The sequence below is a fragment of the Sinocyclocheilus rhinocerous genome, unplaced genomic scaffold, assembly GCF_001515625.1.
Source record: "Sinocyclocheilus rhinocerous isolate Xijiao unplaced genomic scaffold, SAMN03320098_v1.1 scaffold1615, whole genome shotgun sequence".
Lineage (NCBI taxonomy): Eukaryota > Metazoa > Chordata > Actinopteri > Cypriniformes > Cyprinidae > Sinocyclocheilus > Sinocyclocheilus rhinocerous.
In genome coordinates this window covers 59,728-82,179 of record NW_015645292.1, presented here as the reverse complement: position 1 = coordinate 82,179, position 22,452 = coordinate 59,728, and the positions used below count along the sequence as shown (strand labels likewise).

Here is a 22,452-nt window from a genome sequence, read left to right as displayed (position 1 = left end):
TTTTTTATCCTAAATACTTTCACACTTTTTGCATAATGAATAATAAATTAATAGAATTGACTGGAAGACACACAATAACAATCTTAACTGATACTGTTGTGTCTTTAGTAAGTGAGTAACCTATTAGTGATGCTTGCCTTAGCAAACAAACACCACTAAATACACGGCTGCTGAGAAACAGGTTGTTTACTTTGCATTTATGAAATCATCTGCAAAAAGCTTCAGAATTAATGACAGCTGAGCTTTGGTGTGTTTCAAACATTATTGAAGCTTACAATTACCTGTTGAGCTCCGTGTCATGTAATTATAGAGAGACATGTGCACTGCCAAATAAAAATATATTTTAGCAACAGATATTTATGTGTAGATTTAATTGAGAGTTGTCACACCAAAACTGTACTGCTAAAATGAGGGTTCTTGCAGGTGAGAAGACAGACATTATTTCTTGAAGTGCTACAAAGTGTTTCTACACACATGAAAAATAGACCCTCATCTCCAGATATCAAATGGGCCTTCAAATTAACTTTCCAAAGTTCGGCCAAGGGCTTCGTCTAAGGGTGATATTTACAAAAACACTGAGAAATGCAATTGACAGAGCCCTGAATGCAAATACCAGACTACAGGAACAACGCCAGGCTCCAGATATCCTTCATTTGGGATCCTGAGGATTTGTTAAATGAAGTTTGACTTGGACGTGTTTGGAAAACAGAGGTGTGGACATGTAACCAGAGAAGTAACGGGGGTTAAACTGAATGACGGGCCCAGAGCCACGACAAGACAGTGATCTACACCATGCAGATGTGTTTACTGAAGAAGAAGAAAGGCTGAGGATGGGAAAGTCAGCCAGAGGACCGAAGAGGTTCCACATGCACCTGGGACGGACCACCCAGAACGAGACGCAAGCATGGGCCAGACAAACTACTTTGGTTAACGATTAAACAAAAAGGCTATTGTTTCTTTCCTCAATTGTTCAAAATTATTAATCATTAAACTCATTGTGGAAGGTCCTGTTCTAATTCTGTTCAGGATCATAAAACAATGCACACTGAAGATAAGCTTACAATTCGAATTGCTTCAAATCAAGAATATCAAGCAGAAAATAGTGAGAACGTGAGAAAGTCTAGCGCAGTTAAACATCAATGTGTGCATACTTCATAGATGAGTACATGACGAAGTAGACATCTAATGTCTGTATCATTCAATGACTCAAACTGGGGATTCTCCAGTAATTCAATAAACTGCAGACTTGGAGGAATCATTCATGTCTGTAGCCTACCGAAAAATGTAACACTGCTAAACAAAACCTAAAATATTAAAACTAAAAAACTCAAAATGAAAGTAAAACTCTAAACTAAAAGGAAGGGTTTTGTTTATGTTTGTTCTTTCCTAAGTAGACATAAACTTCCTCTCTGAGATCACACTTTAATCATCTTAACCAGGAAGTCACTACGTCTGTTTGGCTAAAATTAATAGACTAAACAAACAACTTAACACGGCTAAAGCATGCATTTCTCACTATGGTTAATCATTGCACTAGGCTTCATAAAAAAATTTTAAACATGCGGTTTAAGAGTTTCAACTTCTAACTTGCAGTAGATGGTTATCCATTCTGTAACAGGTTTTGTTTTGGGCAAGGCACCGAACCCCCAACTGCTCCCCAGGCACAATTTCAAGTCCCAGAGACATTATAAGCAGAAGGAGATATGGCCACTAAAGGTAAAATAACCAGGAGAAATTGTAATACTCATTATGGCTTCTGTAGATGTCTTTCTATATAAATCACCTTTGTTCAAAACATGAACATTAACAAGGTAACAAGCCGACTGGCTCTTTAACTGCAAGGTGCCATACTTACAGCAGCATTATGATTTCTTCCATGCATATATGATAACCTAGCCCGTCTCTTCCACTTAAATTGCCTTAGGCAAGAGACACACTGCTTTCATATGGTGGACAACAGAATGGAAAATGTGGATTTAATTAGGCCAAAACAGTGAAACCTTGACATGACACAAGCTTCATTGTCTCTTTGCCTGGTTCTGTAACAAGTGAGATTTAGGAGGGGTTGAAATTATGAAAAGGTTTTGCCACAGGCATTTGACAACAACCTCATTTGACATCTGTAAACAAAGCATTTAGGGATAATGCACAATAACTGCAGTATCATATAGCCTATCATGTTATATGTAACCCTGTATATTTTTCATACAAAGAAAAGAGTTATTAAGCCTCACAAATAAATCTCTCTCTTTCTCCACCTCAGAACCCTTCCTCTCTGGACTGGTCCATTCAGAGCGCCCTGTCGTCTCTTTTCCCTCCGTTTGAGGCTACCGCTCCTACTGTTCTCAGCCAACTCTTTCGCACCATTGAGGAACGTTACCATGGAGATGCACTGCAGTGCCTGCTGAACTTCCTTATCCCAGCCAAACATATCCTAGAGAGTGTGCAACAAGCAGCCTGTGTGAGTACAACACGCTAATCACAGCAACAACAAAAAAAAAGGCCATCGGATTTAAAATTCAACAGTGCCTCAGTAAAAGCCAACCATCTAAAATGGCCAATAGCCTACCTACCAAGTGACTTGTCCTAATTTAATAATTTAAAGAAAAATTTTATCCAAAAATAAAACATTTTCATTATTCACTCACCCTCATGTCATTCCTAACCCGTATGACTTTTTTATGTGGAGTACAGAAGGTTGTACATGGTCTAAAGGCTTGCATATATTCCAAGTCTTCTGAAGCCATACAATGAGATTTGAGAACTGAATATGAATATGTTTTAATGAATAATGTCTTTAAAATTAAGTAGGAAATTTCACAATTGGAAAACTACCATTTTATCTTATATTGTTTGGACAAACAGCTATTAGTGCTCAAAACAAACGTATTCCACACTTCAACTTTAGTATAAAGGTTTAGAAGACTTGGAATATAGGTTTGCGTGGGCTACTTTTATGATGCATGACAGGTCATGCTCAAGTGTATGCTTTCAGTGTATGGAAAAGGAAAGTGAGAATGACATAAGAGTGAGTCAATTATGTATTTTCATGTTTGGGTGGACTAAGCCTTAAAGAGTAAAATATGATAGCATGCAGGGCAAGATGAAAGCAGTTTCCTGTGCACACATTTCTTCCATGTGGACTTTTTTGGCACGGATCCAACAAGCTACTTATCCTCGTCCACTCAGCACAAGATTGTTTTGTTTTATCTTCAGAAAGAACAAAGGCCTTCCGAGGCAGCTTCTTCTGAAGGGGATTCAAGAATGTTTGCGTGCAAGCCAATAAACGGCATCAAGACCCAAGCCATTAAGGATCTTGTGGTCATAAAATCTGTCAATCCAAAATGATCTGCAAATCAACAAACTAGCTTTGCCCTTTCTTTCTCCCACTAGGCTGCATACTCGGATGTCCTGTTCCGGTGTGAGGGTTGGCCATTGTGCCTGAGAGATCGTGTGGTGATCCAACTCGCACCCATCAACCCTTTACTGCTCCGACCTGGAGATTTCTACTTGCAGGTGGAACCTTTTGGAAAACAGTCAGCCCGAATCATCCTCAAAAGTCTTCTTGTGCAGGAAGACCTCTTGGGGCAAGAAAATCTGGTGCTGCAAGCTGGTTCCAGGTTGCTGGAGGTTCCTGCAATTGAGGGGACACCCATCCCTGAGACATCTTATCCATGCATATTCACGGAGTCTTGGCTAAGGGAAATAAATGAGGGACGTCATGGAAATCCTCTATGTCAGTGTGTGCTTTCCTCTGAGCAGGGGGTTGTGAAGGTACCTTGGACTGAAGTTGCCAACCCAGAATTCCTTGACAGGCCCAAATCTAACATCTGGCCTGAAACAAATACATGCTCAACTCCAACTCTCCGTGTGAATGATCTTAAAATTGAGATTTCAGAGAACGAGTCACAGTCACTGGTACCTGTAGGCCTCTTACCACTTAAGATGGAAACTAGGATCCTTCCAGCAAATGATGGGATGGCGGTTTCTGTTCAGCTAGTGGAGGGTGGTAGCAGATTAGTAAAGGTTGACCAGGGACATCCAAAAAGCAGTTTCGCTGGAAAACCTGTTGGCTGGGTATCTCCCAATACCTGGGACAGCAGGCACAACCGAGAGCTGGAAGGAGAATATGTGGATCTGATGGAGTTCAACAAAGAGAAAGAGACTTTGGTACTCAACAAAATAGCAATGCCCACAAAACAACTGGGCTTCAAGTTAGTCAGGACGGCTCAACCTGCCCCAAAAAGTAATGTTAACCTGTGTGGAGAGGACTGCAATCCTTGTATGCAAAACAAACCATCTGAGAGCATGCAAAATTATCCAGAATCCAAATGCAGGTATAGGCAGTCTTACATGGCAGCCCTCCGAAACCCTGTGAATTTTGAGAGAGCAAGTATGCTGCCTTCCCTAGATGAAACAAGGACAGGTGTAGGGGAGGTTGAGCCAAGCTGTGAGGGACATGGAGTTGGCCTTAGACTTAAACCTTCGAGTTGTACATTTGGCCAGACACCAAACCAAGCAGACAGAAACCCGATGCAATCCTTTGAGAACTCAGTCCAACAAAAGCAAAGCCCAAAGAACTCAAGTCATAGCATATCTCATGACCGTAGTTCAAGGGAGAATGCAGAGTCTCTTGACCAACATATGACCCAACAGATCCCTAGCATGGTCCAAGCAAGACAACAACACAAGTCATTCCTCACTGGGCAACAGGATCTCCATCAGACTGCACTTGGAACTAAGGCATTACCTGACAAAAGACACCACCGTCTGAACAACTCTTTTAGACAAGATTCATTTCAGATGCGGATTAGCGGCCACAAGCACGCCAAAGCCCAACACTTACCCAAAATGGGACTCAGGGCTTTACCTGACCACGGTGGTAACAGACAAGATGCTAATCTATGTTTGCAGGGTTTCAATCCAATTCAGCACGCACAGAAACAGCTAACACAGGCCTCAGAACAAAAACCTCCTCTATTTCAGCCCCAGTGCAGTCAGATCCTGTTCCAAAACGAGAAAAGGCCTTTGGATTACAAAGTCCTCTGTGATGACAGACTCAGTGCAAGAGGCCCAGGTTCACCTGTACAGGTGATCAAAGGTAAAAACAGGTCTAAATCCCACTCATCCTCTTCAGTCTCAGAAATAACCAGAGAGTGTCTGCAATCGCACAAGCTTGCCAATAGAAGCCGCAGTGATGTCTATCCAGAGATCATTCCCATGTTGCCTGCTGACCAGGGAATAAAACACACAGCTAATTTGGTGTCCCCAAAATTAAACAGGCATCAAGAAGCAAGAAAGGGTAAGTAGAGTAAGACTTCTGCATGTAAAAGGGACTTGTGTTTCTGATTTGTTACAGGCATTTTGAAGAGTCGAATACGAAAAAAATATTCTAACAATTCTTTGCTGTGGTTCCTTGCTGTGTGTGTCAACTAATTGCATACAGATTTTACCCCGCATCTCCCTTTGTTGTCAAAAGAACATCCGAAGCAACATGACATCTGGCCAACATGCTGTTTTTTAGATCTTTATCCTTAAATGAAAAGCATGTTCAAACATGACTGATATGAACAGTTGCAAAAATGCAACTACTATGAGGCCATGTCTAGTTGCTACCCACCATGACATATCAACTGATTTACAGACGACCTTGACCCTGGTCATTTGCTGAGGAGAAAATATACCCTTCTGAAAGGTCATCTTAAAAGAGAGCAATGTGACACTGGCCAAAGGTCAAGTGTGTGCAGAGCGTTCCACAGGGGAATTTCTGCAGTCCTTCATCTGATTTCTTTCTTTAGCAGAACAGAATGAAAGCATTCATGAGGACCAAGAGCAAAGAGCAGGGAACAGAAATAACTACATCCCCCCCATTTTATGGGGAAGCTGTTAGATGTCGTTGTAAATGGGAAGAGGAGGGCGGTGGCTTTAGTTTTTTTTTTTTTCAAGATTTTCTAAAGGGGAGATCAACAGCTCCATCTAGCTGTGACACACATCTCTTCAATCATGCAATAAGTTCAGAAAAAACTGCAAAAAGTTGAATTAGGTATTTAATCACCATCTTTTGTGTTGGTATATTTACCAGTGTTGAAAATAAATGTCATTTCTCATCTTTCTAAGAAGTCTACTCATCTGGAAACCCAGCTGTTAATGGAGTAGAGCTCCAGAAATCACATGCTGATCAGCTCTTGACTGGCCAGCCTGAGAATGGAGTTCAGGCAACTTTACATTCCCAGGACTCCACAATCAACAGCCTTCTCCAGCTAGGCATCATCTGTCTACCGGGTATGCCTCCTAAACAATTTTTAATTGTGAATTTATTTGTTGTGGTGTAGTCTTTAAAGCTCAGGGCTAGGACTGATCCATGCAAAGACTAATATATAAAACAACTGTTCCTTTGAGCAAGAATTGTTCACTCAAACATTGAAATTGTCACATTTACTGTGTTTCATCAACAACAATAAAATAAAAACAGTCCATACATCATCTGATGACACATGATACAGTAAATTTGTTTGAAAAACAGATACAAGAGAACCAGAAGTACCATTGTTTAATTCAATACAAGGAGAATCATCAGTGACTAATGTCAGTTCTGACATAAGACTATTTTATGACTTCAGAAGACTTGTAATATACTGTAACACACAACTTGTATGGACTACTGTTATCATGCTTTTTTATTTAAGCTTGACAATAATCTTCCATCAAGTTTCTAAGTTATGCCTAAAATCTAATTTTATGTTCAACCCAAGCAAAACAACAATTCAGGGTACAAATTACATGAGGGTACAGAAGAAAACAGCATAATGAAAAAACAACATAATAAAAGTCTTGAACATGACTTTCTACTGTATGTACGGTTGTATCATGATTGAATAAATTTGTTTTTACTTTGACCAGGGAAATGGTGAGCAAATAAGCAGGCTTTTTTTTTTTTTTACTTACAAAATTTACAAGAAACTATGAGGAAAACAACCAATGTTATGTTAAGGTGACAAGAAAATTACACCATGATCACAAAAAAGACAAAAATATTAATATTCGATTAATATTCGAGTAAAGTATTCCTTTAACACCCAGATTGCTTCAGGGGGTCTGAACCTATACGTAAGGTTACTTTTGCTAAATTCACCTTCTAAATGACTAGCCTACTTGCTTCTAACTTTCTACATGCACATATGCTGCACATTCCACTCTAGATAAAGCTAAATGCATCAAATATAAATTCTGATGGCAGCAAACATGAAACGTTCTGACTCTTCTCTTGACAGTTTTTGAGGCCTGACAGTTTTGACAAGCCTCTATAATATAGCGGTTAGCATGCAGCCACGTGCGATCCCAATACTGAAAATGCACAACTTTTCTGAGTGTTTTCTCCAGACAGTAGTGATTTATCTGCTTTTGCTCTTAAATTCTGTCATGTTTGTTGCTAAAATGACAAAGCCATTACACACATGCACAGAAAATATGGTCATTCTGTTAAATCGTGTTGTTTTAACTCAACATGTTCTCTTACCAATACCAGGCAGTCGTGACAGAGCTGGCCGCGCCGTGGTTGAGGTCTACGGGGGCAGGAAAGGCTGGGCGTCCTCTCAACTCTCTCCTCAAGAGTTTTGCAGACTGTTGCTTTACCTGCACTCCATTCCCAGGTACCAAATACAGATCAATCACCACAAGAGGGCAGTAAGAGACATTATATCTAGAATTGCCATCCTATTTACAAGAACTGAAAAATTCACACACTCTTAAAATAGATTCAAATGTTGATGCCAATAATTACTATATGAAAAAAAGTGCTGCACATTTTCAATGGCTGATGGCTGTTTTGATGGTTGTTAGTTGCTTTGACAGTACTGAACTTGAACTATGGTTATTTCATTCTCCTGCCACATATGTCTAATTACTCTTAAACATATTCATTAATTCATTCATTTCCTATTCAGATGAATCCCAGAATCATATATGATGTAAAATAAGATGTATGTTTTTACAGGATGGAGGTCAGAGAGCTGGGACTGACCGTAGTGATTGACAGCAGGAAGTGCCCTCTGCCTTCTGTGTTCTACAAATCACTGCTCATGGTTCAGGTGAGGATCTGCCAAGAAAACTATCATCATCACCACCAACATCAATGCAAACCTGAACACATCCTTCATATGCACACATTCTGTAAATGAATATGCCCACTAGGTGGCAGTCAAGAGTGCAATTGTAGTCACTCTGCATGTTTCACACACTATTCCATATGTCTGGTGTATGCATGTGTTATACAGGAGCAGGCCCTTCATGCAGTGCACACTATCTTGATGCTTGTTGATAAAGATGCAAATCCTCGACCAGAAAAACATCTTGGTCTACAGGTAATTAACACCCCCAAACACACTCGTTGTACCCAGCAATTACACCATCATGGAAACCTGCAACCCTTTAATTAACACCTATAACGTCTGCTCTCTCTGTTCAGATCTACACACCTTCAGCTCCAGGTGTTGATCTGGGGGTTTTAGACTGTTATCATACCTGTTACTGTTACACGAATGTTGGCAGGAACTCCTTTGGCATTTTATAGTTGCTTTCACTCTTTGTTGCAAACAGTTTCTATTTTAAATTAATGCTGTTCTTTTGAAATTTCTATTCATCAAAGAATCCTGAAAAATAAAACGTATCACAGTTTCCACAAAAATATTGGGCAGCACAACTGTTTTCATCATTGATAGTAATCAGAATTAAAAAAAAAAAAAAATTTGAGCTGCAAATCAGCATATTAGAATGATTTCTGAAGGATCATGTGACACTGAAGACTGGAGTAATGATGCTGAAAATTCAGCTGCGCATCACAGAAATAAATTACATTTGAACAGATATTCACATAGAAAACAGCTGTTTTACATTGTAATAATATTTTACACTATTACTGTTTTACTGTATTTTTGATCAAATAAATGCAGTGAGCAGAAGAGACTTATTTCAAAAACATTTAAAAAATCGTACTTATGCTTGGGTCTCACACACACATGCAGTACATTATGTTCAAGTGCACGATCATTTCTTTCAGATAGATGTTGCGACGTCACTAAAATCTCTTCATAAGACGGTTGATGGACAGCAGTTGACCTCTGACCTTGGCGGAACCTTCCCTTACAGTCATGAAGACTGGCTACAGTTTCACCAGGTTAGGAGAAGAGCAGTCACAAAAACACCAATCAATGCCCTTCTGGCTGATGTCTTTAGCTTTTCAGTGAATACTGACGCTCTTAAAGGAACACTCCACTATTTTTGAAAATAGCCATTCAGCCGATCTCCGGGTCTGGCGCCAGCACTTTTAGCTTAGCTTAGCATAGATCATTGAATCTGATTAGAAAACTCTTTGGTCTTTTTTGAGCGAGATGCTAACGGTCTAATCAGATTCGATGATCTATGCTAAGCTACAGCTAAAAGTGCTACCCCCAGACCCGGAGATCGGCTGAATGGATTCGAAAACGGTAAAACTCAACTGTTTAACTCTAGGGGAGTTGGAAAATTAGCCTATTTTCAAAAATAGTGGAGTGTTCCTTTAATGTAAAGTTTACAGGCCATCACAGTTTTGTTTTATCATTATTTGCATTCTTGCAACTTTGAGGTGCCCCAGAGTGAGTGTAGCCCAACATTTCAATGACTAAAAATACTTGTTTTTTTTTGTTTTTTTTTTGCGTAAGCACTTTAGTTAATGCGCATGCACTGGCGCTTTGAGTCCAACTTGCGTCATTCATTGTTTCCTGTCCTCTCTCTCTCTCTCTCTCTATGATCTGTAAAGTGGCAAAAGGCCCACAATATAAATGATGCAACAACCACTTACTCACTAAACATTTTTGATTTGTTTCTGTTGTAAGAACGTGTTCTCTCAAACCATCGGTCAACAGCTGTTAAAACACTTCAAAAAAAGTCAACTTGCACAATCTGCTCTAGTGAAGTGGATGACAACATTTTGGACAACAGCAAATGGCTCTTTACATTTGTTCTGTGTTTTGTCTGGTTGAAGTCTGAGAACCCAAAGGCTCTTTAACTTACATATAACAAACCGACTTTTCCTAATCTTATGTGAGCTGATTATAAACAACATTTCATCTTGATGATGACTAGCAGCAACCTTCAGCCGTCTGTCTGCTGGCCACATGCTTTAGGTTTGTTCTCGTAAATGTTTTATTGAACAAATAGCTGAATAATCAGCAGACGCCCTTCTTTCAGAGTATGTAGATGGTTATCTAACGTGTGTTTTGCATATGTCTTTCAGAAACTTTCTCTCTTTCAACTCGACCTACAAGCAGCGTCTTCATTACTGCAGACAGCAATCAGGAGACTCGATGTTAAAAAAACAGACACCGCAAAGGTAACTTTGGATTCTGCAAGCGAATTTCTGATAATTTCCAGGAATACAGTACACGTGTATCACATTACGTTTTTTAACATTAAAGCTAGAGATGCACAGATATTTAAATTTAATAGTAATTATTTTCATATTGTGTCAGAAGACTGAGAAATGTCTGATATTACAATTCAATGCAATTTTTTGTCTAAATAAAAGGAAAAACAAACACTGCAATCAATCATTTTCATTGCTACAAATGAATACAAGAATCAAATGTAATAATGTACAGTATGAAAGAGGAATACTTTTTGAGATTATATTTAACAGTGTTATTAAATTATTAGTGTTTTTAAAAATGACCTTTAAGTGAGTGTTAGGTAACGGGACAGGTGGAAAATAATTGAAATGAGCATGCAAAATGAAATATACAATATAGCCAATATCAATAAATAAAAAGCAAAAATTCTCTAAAATCAGCTGTTATAGTACAGTTATATTGTACATCCCTATTTAAAGGCACATTGGCATGTTTTTGCATTGAGAACTATTAGATATGTTCAGTAAACGATTGCGTAACAAAAAATGAATTAAAATACAGGTGGTACCATAAAAGATTTCTCACATTTTGTACTCAATTTCTAATAATACTAATTTATTTATTTATTTTATTTTTTTATTTTGTAATTTCAAAAATGGCAAACTTCATTTTAAACGAATGCAAAATATAAAAGCTCATTTATTTAATTTGACCTCCTGAGGAACGGTGCTCCCAAACTAACTAAATCAGTTGTTCAGGATGTCCAGTCCTGCATCCAGGAGCAGCGGAGTTCCATGGAGATGGTGCTTGAAGACACACGATTGGTCGCCCTCCAAAGAGAAGGCGGGTCTATTCTCGCCAGGATGAGGAAGGAAGAGTCTCGATTTGCTCAGTCTGAAGACTTCAGGTATTTCCCTCAGTGTGTTTGAATCTCAGCAGGCTCAAGTTTGTCATGTTTGATCATGACTAGAGCTCAGCTGTGCCCATAATGTTTGGACAGCTGTTGGGTCCCAGTTAATCCTATTTAGCCAACAGCAAGAGCCGTTATACACACAGTGAGCTCCTTTGGAGAACCCATATATGATATGAAACACAAACTGGAAAAGTATGACCAGTATATGGTGACCAGTACTCCATATTTACCATAAATGAATTTAAAAGCAAAATGGTAAATTTACAGTACATTCGCATGTTTTGTGCAGGTGCTAAGAACACACAACACTTCTATGTGTCTTTTTTTGTCTCCTGCAGGGACTCTCTGGAGTATGTGACGTGTCTGTATAACCAGGTGGAAGAAGCTGTTCACACGCTAGTGATGAAATCCAACCAGTCACTGCAACATCTCGAACATGTTCTTCTGCTGAGAGAAACAGAGGACTCGCTCAGCACAGTATGCATTACATCCCGTCATGACAGATAATAAGCGCAGCCCACAGAAAGTGCTTCAGCGCTGAAAATAACACAAGACAAACATTGTGCCGCAGGGAATAATCAGCCAGTGTTCGACGGGCAGACAGTCTCAACCTTTATAGAGAAACATAACATCACCGCGCTAAATAAAGTGATCGTAATTTCTCAGCTGTTATAAGAGAACGTTTTGAGAAATGGCTGAAAAGACCGGCTTTGACCAACACAAAGTTTCATGAAATTCAGGTTTGGTCAGTGCTGGTCTAGATGATGGATGGACATGCTGTTGTAAGTAAGTTATGAAGAAATGTTGAGGTGCGACAGCATTTGTGGCACAATTTACCACAGAAAATAACTTTGGCTCTAAGTTAAAAAACATAGTGGTAAGGCACAAATAATGAAAGTAAACAGGACAAGGCAATAAATGTTAAAATGCACCATTCAAACGTATATCAGTAAGACTTACAATCATGTTATATCCAACCATGTCATGACCATGTAAAGATCTACTCATTGAAATTATATCTGTTATGCTTAACTAGATACTGTGTATTAACTAGATCCAAAAATAATGAATAATTCATGTTAGTGCTTTAACAAAAATACAAGCTTCACATTTGTGCTTTTAAACTCTTAAAATGCATAGTAAGTAACCATGATTTTGTGATTTTTTTGGGTAACACTTTATAATAAGGTCTCTTTTGTTAATATTAGTTCATGCATTAAAGTAACAGTTCACGCAAAAATGAAACTTTCTAAACATGTGCTCACCCTCAGGTCATCGGAGATGTTTGTTTCTTCATCAGGTTTGTAGAAATGTAGCATTGCATCACTGTCTCAGCAATGGATGCTCTGCAGTGAATGGGTGCCGTCAGAATGAGAGTCCAAAGAGCTGATAAAAACATCTCAATAATCCACAAGTAATCCACACCACTCCAGTCCGTCAGTTAACATCTGGAGAAGCGAGTCCTCTATCCATAATATAGCTTTCTCCAGTGAAAAATTCGTTTTGTCTGAATCAGGAGAGAAATATGCACAGATCAAGTACTGTTTACAAGTGTAAACAGTCCAAAATAAATATGTGGGTGGACTCTTTGGTGAACTGTGAACTGTCCATAATGTTAACAAATGGAACCTTATTGTAAAGTGTTACCATCATTTAATGTAAACTGTAAGGGATGAGTGAAAACAGTTTTCAGTGATGATCAGCAGTGTAGCACAGATGTCTTTAAGAGGTCTGGTGGAGTCAGCAGTATCTCATGTTGGAGTCCCATAGCTTTTGAAGTGTCTTCTGTGAGCATAAATACCATAAATTAAGCTCGTTTGATTCTTGTGTATAATTAATTGTTGTTTATGTTGTTCACAGATCCAAAAATGGTGTGATGCAGAGGAACATTCATGGCAGAAGGACAAAGATGACACAGAGAAAACTGAGCAGAAAATAGAGCAGAGACTACAAGACGTTCAGTCCGTTCTTATACAAGCCAAGGTAACGAATCCTTGAGACATTTACTCAAATATACAGACTAGATGAATGGTCCATAATATGAATCCCTGAATGTTATCAGACTAGATTGTGGATAATAGATTTCTGTGAACTGCTCGAGTTCGAATTCCAGAGTTGAAGATATTGAAAAATGGTACAGGAATGTGCTGTCTTAGATAATAATAAGAGGTGAAGGTTTCCAGACATCTTTGAGACATTGCATAATGTGTGCAATTTATTTTTTTCTAGGAGAAAAAAGAAAAAGGGATGTCGTTTATAAAGGAAGTGGAGAGGAAAAGCGAAGGAACGCACTATCCTGAAACTGAGGCTTTTCCTTTTAACGCCACCACTTTCAAAACCAACATGACCGGGTTTCTCTTGAAAGCTGAGGAGCGTAAATCCGAGCTGGAGACGTCTGTCGATCTCTATCGTTTCTGTGAAGAGGTTCGTCGACAAACACGGACAATTAACTGCCCCTTTCTTCTTAAAGTCAATATGCAACATTTGCAACCCATTTTACTTCTGCAGTGTGATGTATTTATTTGTGAAACAAGAGGGAATTACTGAAAGACATGTTGGAGTAATTAGCAAGGGTTCACAGTCTTGAAAACCTGGCAATATCAGAGAATTTTAAACTGGGTTCTCCAGGCCTTAAAAAATATGAAAAATCTTAAAACGAATGGAATTTGTAGTTAATAAACACATTTCTAATTGTGCAGAGCAGTAACATATTTAATTCATATGATATTGCTCTTGGGGAAAATAAAACTTGCTCGCAAACCCTAGTGATTTTTCATTTGTGCATGATTTATTTTCAATGAATCAGTTAAAAGGATTCATTAATGATTTATAAATTAATCGGTCTGAATCCAAATTATGTTGAGATATCATTTTGCATAAATTCTTATGCAATTATCACAAACAACTGGAAAGCTAATGGGAAAGGTCATTACAAATTATTAGTCAACAATTGTGGGAACCCTGGGACAAAAAAAAGTGTGTATTAATCAATCGTAAAATAAAAAAAAAACAGTTGGGAGTTTGTATTCGATAGACTGAAAGACCGCTTACTTTACTTACAAGTGTGAATGAGAACATCATAATGAGAAGATATAAAGTGGGCCGTGTCTCAAACCAGTTAAGAAGAGGAACAACAACTCATTCATTTGTTATGAATAATCTAATCTTTTGTTTTGCGTCCATTACGTTTTAAAGAAACAGAAAATAATCAAATGAGATGAAGTGCCTTTTATTTGTCAATTATTTAGTTCACTGGATCATCCAAAAATATAATATTGATTATATATTTAAGATTAAATAATTTAGTCATTACCACATGATATAGTCTAAATAAATTCCATTCCAATACAAATAAATTAATCTACACTATTCCAAAAAGTTTCAATAAAATTCAGCATTGATCACAGAAATAAATTACATTTTATAATAGATTCAAGTAGAAAACACTTATTTTTAAACTGCAATAATATTTCATAATATTACTGATTTTACTGTATTTTTAATCGAATAAATGCAGCCTCGGTGAGCAGAAGAGACTTCTTCAAAAACATAAAAAAATCGTAATGTCAAACTGCCCACCTCTTCCATTTCATAACTATTTAATAGCCTGAAATGACTTTCATCTTCTCTGTTTTCCAGGCCTCATCTCTTGTCAAAGAGTGTATGGAGTATTTAGAACACATACAGAGCACAAACCCTCCCATGTGTGCCTGCTTGAGTGCATTGCAGGCTTTTGAGGAGCGTTTCAAAGACTTCTCGCCCCAGCACTTTCAGGACAAGAGCTCGGCGCTGCTGGAGAGGCACCCGAAGGGGACATGGATGTGGAATGCGGTCTGGGCTCAATGCCGAGACATCAGACAGCGGCTCACCGAGATACTGCAGGCCTCTTATAGAAATCAAACGCCTCTGGGATCACCACAAAAGGACAGTGTGGCGGCGAAACGCGATGAGGCCCACTTGAAAGGTCCAACCCTGAGCGTAATTACAACTAGCCTTGGAGAAAATGAAGGCGACCCCCGAACAAACCCTGCTGGCGGTCATACTGAGACTCAAAATAGTCATGCCGGACAAGGTGATAATGAGACGGTGACGCATTTCGACCTTCACTGTGAGCCTGTGAGGAGAGAAGCATCACCGTCGTCAAACTCTGATCCGATAATGACTGAAAACATGCACGAGGAACTGCATGTTCAGGGTCTTCAACAGTCATTCCAGCTCAAAGAGGAAGGAAGAAGTCAAAGTGAAGGCAAAGTTTCCACATCACACAATGGCCGTCGGATGTACTCTCACAGCGACAGTGATCTCAGAAAGTCAGGCCGGCTCAATGAGTTCAACCGTTCACCACATTATAAAGCCCTGGTCCGCTCACGTAGTGAAGGCTCTTGTTTGCGATTCACCAACTATCATGTTTCTATGTGGAAAACCAATGCTGCAGTCAAGCACAAAGTCCAGACATGTGCAGCTTCCCGTCAAGAAAGTGACTCAAGCAGAGCATCATGGGATGGACAGAGCTCTAAACTGTCTCACCAGGACAGCTTCTGTTCCAGCGCTTCTGGACTGAGCCAAGGCGACATCAATGAGACGTTCAGCAGTGACACCGGATCTGACCACCAGGCCTTGATTTCACCAGCAACACAATCAGTTATTCTTGTCCGAACGCAGGACGAGTCCATCTGCAGGCCTGACCGTATGCTGGATCACAGCTATACTGTACTGTGAGTCAAACACAACATATATGCCATGCAGCATTATTTTAATGAGAGAGATGAAGAATCAAATGTGAAGATACAGGGCTACGTTTCCCAAAAGCATCGTAAGCCTAAGTAGATCATGGAACTATTGCCACCAATGGTCTCTACAATCATCTGAGCTCACAATGCTTTTGAGAAACACAGCCCAGAGCTGGACAAGTTAGGATGAGAGGCAACTTATCATTCATCTGTTAATAATCTGATCTTTTGGTTTGTGCCCATCAAGTTCCAAATAAAAAGAAAATTATCAACTGAGATGAAGCACCTTTAATTTGTACCTTTGATTGTATCCAAAAATGTAGTTTACATTATAAATTCAAAATGTAATAATTATAACACATGGTTATTTAATATAGTATTAATATCATTAAAATAAAACAATTTTAATATTATAATAAAACATTATTTAGTAAAATAGTAAAAAAACAAATTACCCAAAATCTATTTTCCATTGCAAATTCAAAGTAAAATAATCATTACCACATTAGTTTCAAATATTATTAAAATAAAATACTTTAAATATTATGATAAAACAGTATTCAATTAAATATTTAAATATGTTATTATCCAAAAATATAGTTTCCATTAAAAATTAAACAATCATTACCACATGATTATTTAGTAAAGTGTTTATATTAATAAAATAAAATAGTTTTAATATTATAATAAAACAATATTTAATTGCATAGTTTTAATATGATATTATCCAAAAATATAGATATCATTATAAATTCAGAATAAAATAATTATTGCCACATGGTTATTTAATATAGTTTTAATATTATTAAAATATAAAATAAATTTATTTTAATAAGCTTTCATATTATATTATCCAGTAACATATTTCCATTGTAAAATTCAAAATAAACTAATCATTACCACATGGCTATTTAATATAAATGTAATATTATTAAAATAAAAATTTTAATATCATAATAAAACAATATTTAATAAACTAGCTTTCATATTATATTATCCAGTAACATATTTCCATTATAAAATTCAAAATAAAATAATCATTACCACATGACCATTTAATATAGTTTTAATATTATTAAAATAAATAGCTTTAATATTATAATAAAACATTTAATTGAATAGCATTAATATGATATTATCCAAAAATATAGTTTGCATTATTACTTCAAAATAAAAAATGTTTTTACCACATGATATTTAATATAGTTTCAATATTAATAAAATGAAATAATTGTAATATTATATTATAATTGTAATATTATAATAGAAATATATTGAATACAATTTTTAATATGATAATATCCAAAATATATTTTCCATTGTGAATTCAGTTTTAATATTATGATAAACCATATTTATTAAAATAGTTTTATTATAACATTATATATTATATAATATTATTTCCATCACAAGTAACTTGATATATGTGATGTATACCATTACTGTAATGTAAGACATACTCATACTCATATATCATACTCGCCCACCTCGTTTATTGCATAAAAACATGTACATGCATTTGCTGCATTGACTGCTTTGAGATATGAAGGACTTTGACATTAGTTCTGTTTTTCACTGGAAAACATATTTTAGTATATTAGACATACTATATGCTTCTGGGTAAATGTGATGATTCCTGACTAGCATACTTCATGTTAACTCATCAGTAGCACTCCTAAACATGGCTTAAACTGAACTGCACAAATGTGTCCTGGCACTAAAATGTTGTCAGATATTGAAATATTTACCATATATCTGTTTGTCTGCTATGTATTTGTAATTGTAAATGATGTCAGTATTATAGAAGAGAACAGGGACGACGTCAGACAGCAGCAGTGAGAGATGCGTTATGTTTTTGTTGGTGCTGTATCCTGACAGTAAACTCAAGTGCATCATGGAGGAGCTGCTTCAGACGGAGAGAGAGTATGTGAGAGCGCTGGGGTACGTGGTGGAGAACTACATGCCGGAGCTGGAGCGTCCCGACGTGCCTCAGGACCTGCGGGGACAGAGAGGAAGCATCTTTGGGAACCTGGAGAAGCTGCGAGACTTTCACCAGCATCACTTCCTTCAGGAGCTGGAGCTGTGTCTGAAGGAGCCCTTCTGCGTCGGACGCTGCTTCTTAAAACACGTGAGCGCTCTGAGCAGGACACACTCGCAGCTTCCAGTTAAAATTGAAAAGAGTTTCACAGTTTCACTTTCAAAGCTCCACAAAGAACTCTTTATTTTATAGAAACCCATTAATGCAGCTTTAACGAACCCAGAAACTAATACACTTTTAATGAAAGAGCCATACAACCCCAAAACAAAAGCAGGTCGCTTTTCACCCCAAAATGATAAGACACAATTTATATTTTGCTTAAGCCTAGATATTTGTAATTTTTAGGATATCATAATTTTAGGAACATTAATATTTGTTTGCATTATTTGAAAGAAAGTTAAGAACATTTTTGCTAAATATTTTCATAGCTGAGCAAAAAAAGTTATTATTTAAATTGCAAGGTACTTATACATCATTTTAGAGTTTGTTATATTTGTACTGCATTAAATTTAAAAAAAAATCTAAAGTAAAATTATTAGAATTTGAGGGGAAAATGTATTTGTTGTCAAAGTCCTCCCCCATTTTCTTATATATGTAAAACGGATTACTTTAATGCACATTTTCATAACTGTAATGCAAAAAACCCTGATATATTTTTCAAATTGCATGAATATTACAATGGATGTTACAAAAATAAAAAAATAAAAAAATCTAAAGGAACATGAATGAAAATGTTTGGCAAAAAACTGATATATTATTTAAATGGAACCATGAATATGAAAATGAACCATTAGAGAATTTGAGGGACAATGTGTTTGTTGTCAAAATTGCTCCCCAATTTTCTTAAAAATATTAAATATCTTATATATTACTTTAATGCACATTTTTAATGCACATTTTCATAACTGTAATCAAAAAACAAACTGATATACAGTATTATTTAAACTGCATGAATATTACAATGAATATTACAACAACAACAAAAATCTGAAGTCAAATGTTTGGATGCATTAGAGAATTTAAGGGAAAATGTGTTATTTATCAAAATGTTATATATTTACTGTATATACAGATCTTGTTTGTTTGTTTTTTTTTTTTGTTCAAAGAAGTGCATCCCACTCATGTAGTATGACAGAGATACACTTCAAATGTCTTCCCAGAAAGAAACAAAAAGCCCACTGTTTGCACCAGTGATTCTAACACTATCTCACACTATCTCACAAACTCAGAAAGAAAACTTCAGCCTGTACGCATTATACAGCAAGAACAAGCCTCGCTCTGAGAGACTGCTCATCGATCACGGGAGAGCGTTCTTTAAGGTGAGATCTTCCTCCAGAAGTGATCCAAACGTGATATTTGAAGGTCATTTCATTAGTATTCAAATGAATTCAAATGGATACATTGTTTAACATTTAGACAGACACAGAAATGTACAATTTCAACATAAAACATAAATACTTTTGCATGGCACAACTTAATATAATATCAAATCAATGCAACTAAGAGTAAATAATATATAAAAAAAATAATATATACAATATATAAAAATAAATATTAGATAAACTTAAAAAACAAAAATGATAAATGTTGCCTTAAAGTACTAAAATTACTAAAACTAAAATTAATTTAGCCAAACATCATTTTTTTTAAATGAAAAGGAATAAAAATGATATAAGCACATAAATTACTAATTCAGTTGCATAACGAGACTCGAGACTTTGCCAGAGAAAGGCATTTTTAATGACAAATGCATTTATAAATGAAATCCCATTCATAACATGTCATTTATTACAAATACAATGAAATGAATTCAATATTCTTTGACCCTCAACAAAAGCATCTAAAGTATTACCTAAAGGATCTCTATCCAGCTCCTTTCTGTTCATTTTTGAGAAATAATAGGGAAAAAATTCCCCTCAGAAAAGAAGATTATGAAAGAGTTTATCTGGTAATGCCATATTTCACACATCTGACAAAAAGTAAAGTAATGGGCAAACAGGCGCTGGAACAGGCCTCATCTCGGCTGCGTTGGGAAATGTTGAGGTCATTCTCTTGGAGATCCATCTGCTCAGGATAAAGCTTTCATTTGTCAGAAGTTTGATTCGACTTGAAATGAGTGGCATGATGATTAGTATATTTCAACAGGAAATACCTGTCAGAACTGACCGACTCTGTCATAAACCGTAGGTGCATTTCCGAACAGGACACACCTGTAACAAATATTCAGTGTTGACTTTGCAAAAAAAAAAGTCATAACAGCATTAATGATAATATTTCTATTTCCTCATGCAAACAAGATGATGCATAAAATGTCCTCTTTAAACAATTATTCATGAGTTTAATCTTTACATACATCAGTTTAAAGTGTTTTGAGTGTGATGCTGATTCTGATGCTTTATCTGTTTATTAATTGTAGTAATATGATGTGAATTGCAGCAGAAGCAGCAGCTGCTGGGTGATAAGATGGATCTGTCCTCGTATCTGCTGAAGCCGGTGCAGCGCATCAGTAAATACGGGCTGCTGCTGCAGGACATGCTGCGTGAGTGTGAGACCGGAGCGCACGCGGGACACGAGCGGCTCGAGATACAGACCGCGCTGAACATCATCCAGTTCCAGCTCCGCCACGGCAACAATCTGCTCGCCATGGACGACCTTCAGGACTGTGATGTGAGCCTCATCGCTAAATAAAACGATTCACATTTTCAGCCATTTATGTTAAGCTGAAATAAAGTAAAATATAAATATTAGATAAAAAAAACAAAAATCTTAAAAAATTAGAAATGTTGCCTTGGCAAGTAACTGAAATAAGTTGAAGTACTAAAATTAAACATTTTAAATTTTAAAATACTAAACTAATATAAAAATACTTTACAAATATACCAATAATAGTAATTAATTATACTAATAACATTATTTAATTAACTAATTAATTGGTGTGCATTTTTTATGTAGCTCATGCAATTAAAAAAAATAAATAAATAAATAAAATAAAGATGATACTCAAAATTTTCTCTTTGGACCATTATTCATTCATCTTTACACTCAGTACCCCGAAGAATCAGTTTATAGTTTGTAATACTTCTGATTTTTTTCCTCGAAATGGGCGTATTACTTCAAGTAACATAATCTATCAACTATTAAAATTTCAGTAATTAAAATAAAGTTGAAATAAAGTAAAAAATATAAATATTAGATGAAAAATTAAACTTAAAAAAAAAAAAAATTAGACATGTTGCCTTGGCAACTAATTGAAATAAATAAGTTGAAGTACTAAAATGACCCATTTTTAATTTGTTATTTTTTAAATGACTAATTTTAAAATATTAAACTAATTTAAAAATATGAATTAAGTAATTAATAAATATAAAATAAAGTTAAATAGAAATGTTTTTTTAAAAATAATAATAAAAAGGATACGATTACTAAAACTTAAATTAAAAATCAAATTAAATCTCAAAATATGTTTTTAAAACATATTAATTACAATATTAATAAATACTACACTGTAAAAAACAATAACAACTTTGTTACCTCGCTGCCTTAAAAAAATTGTATCTTCATTTTTTTTGCTGTTATGCAGTTGTTATAACAGTTATACTGGTTCATTCAACTTTCAACTTAGTTGAGGCCAATAAACTTAAATTTTCTTGTTGTCTGGACAATTTATAAAAAAAATAGTTGTGTCTACAAAAAAAAAAGGCAAAATCCCAAAATTATTTTTTTTACAGTGTATAACAGTATATACTGTACATAACACTGGAGTGAGAGAAATTAGAAAACCCCAAATACATTCTAGTTTACAGAATAGGTAAATTTCTTCTTCAACCCTCTAATTTAAAAATACATGTCGTGGCAAGCGTCACTATATTGTACATTCTGAACGTTAGTAATTTGACATGATGTATTAAACTTCAGTGTCTAAAAAGTTGAGAAGAGGTGCTGCTACTGAACGGACTCATGATTCTTACCTGGTAAAATACATTGAACTTGGATTGAAGGAGCGACCCAAGAAATATTTAGAGAACAGAATATCGCATAGATGAATGGATTGATCCTTCTGGCCTGTAAAACACCCTAGCAACTGCATAGCAACACTAAAGTCCACTAAAACAGCTTAGAAAAACCATAGCAGCACCCATCATCTTGCACAGGCAAACATCACCATAATTTATTCAGAAAATGTACAGTAGTGTTTACTTATGTTTGTAGCGTTTACTGACTCTTAAATCTATTATATGTGTTGTTTTGCATTATGTGGCAAAACATATTTGCTAACTAAATGCTGACTGAAATAGAGATATTTTTTTAGAACAGGATGGTTAGGGGGGAGGTGAAGGCGAGTTTTACCCACATCACACACTGTCTGTAATTAGAAAGATAAATACCTTC

At 36.2% G+C, this 22,452-nt stretch overlaps 1 protein-coding gene across 1 annotated transcript in view; it reads left to right on the top strand.

Annotated features, from left to right (window-relative positions):
- Nucleotides 1-22,452, top strand: part of LOC107705889 (uncharacterized) — a 33,335-nt gene that overhangs the window by 5,314 nt on the left and 5,569 nt on the right. Inside the window, exons 2-17 of the mRNA XM_016509399.1 lie at nucleotides 2,264-2,461; nucleotides 3,394-5,302; nucleotides 6,118-6,282; nucleotides 7,526-7,649; nucleotides 7,994-8,087; nucleotides 8,274-8,360; nucleotides 9,056-9,172; nucleotides 10,271-10,366; nucleotides 11,141-11,289; nucleotides 11,634-11,772; nucleotides 13,156-13,278; nucleotides 13,525-13,719; nucleotides 14,935-16,010; nucleotides 17,904-18,153; nucleotides 19,293-19,382; nucleotides 20,500-20,730. Coding sequence (XP_016364885.1) covers nucleotides 2,264-2,461; nucleotides 3,394-5,302; nucleotides 6,118-6,282; nucleotides 7,526-7,649; nucleotides 7,994-8,087; nucleotides 8,274-8,360; nucleotides 9,056-9,172; nucleotides 10,271-10,366; nucleotides 11,141-11,289; nucleotides 11,634-11,772; nucleotides 13,156-13,278; nucleotides 13,525-13,719; nucleotides 14,935-16,010; nucleotides 17,904-18,153; nucleotides 19,293-19,382; nucleotides 20,500-20,730 — 5,043 coding nt within the window. The remainder of the gene's footprint in view (nucleotides 1-2,263; nucleotides 2,462-3,393; nucleotides 5,303-6,117; nucleotides 6,283-7,525; nucleotides 7,650-7,993; nucleotides 8,088-8,273; nucleotides 8,361-9,055; nucleotides 9,173-10,270; nucleotides 10,367-11,140; nucleotides 11,290-11,633; nucleotides 11,773-13,155; nucleotides 13,279-13,524; nucleotides 13,720-14,934; nucleotides 16,011-17,903; nucleotides 18,154-19,292; nucleotides 19,383-20,499; nucleotides 20,731-22,452) is intronic.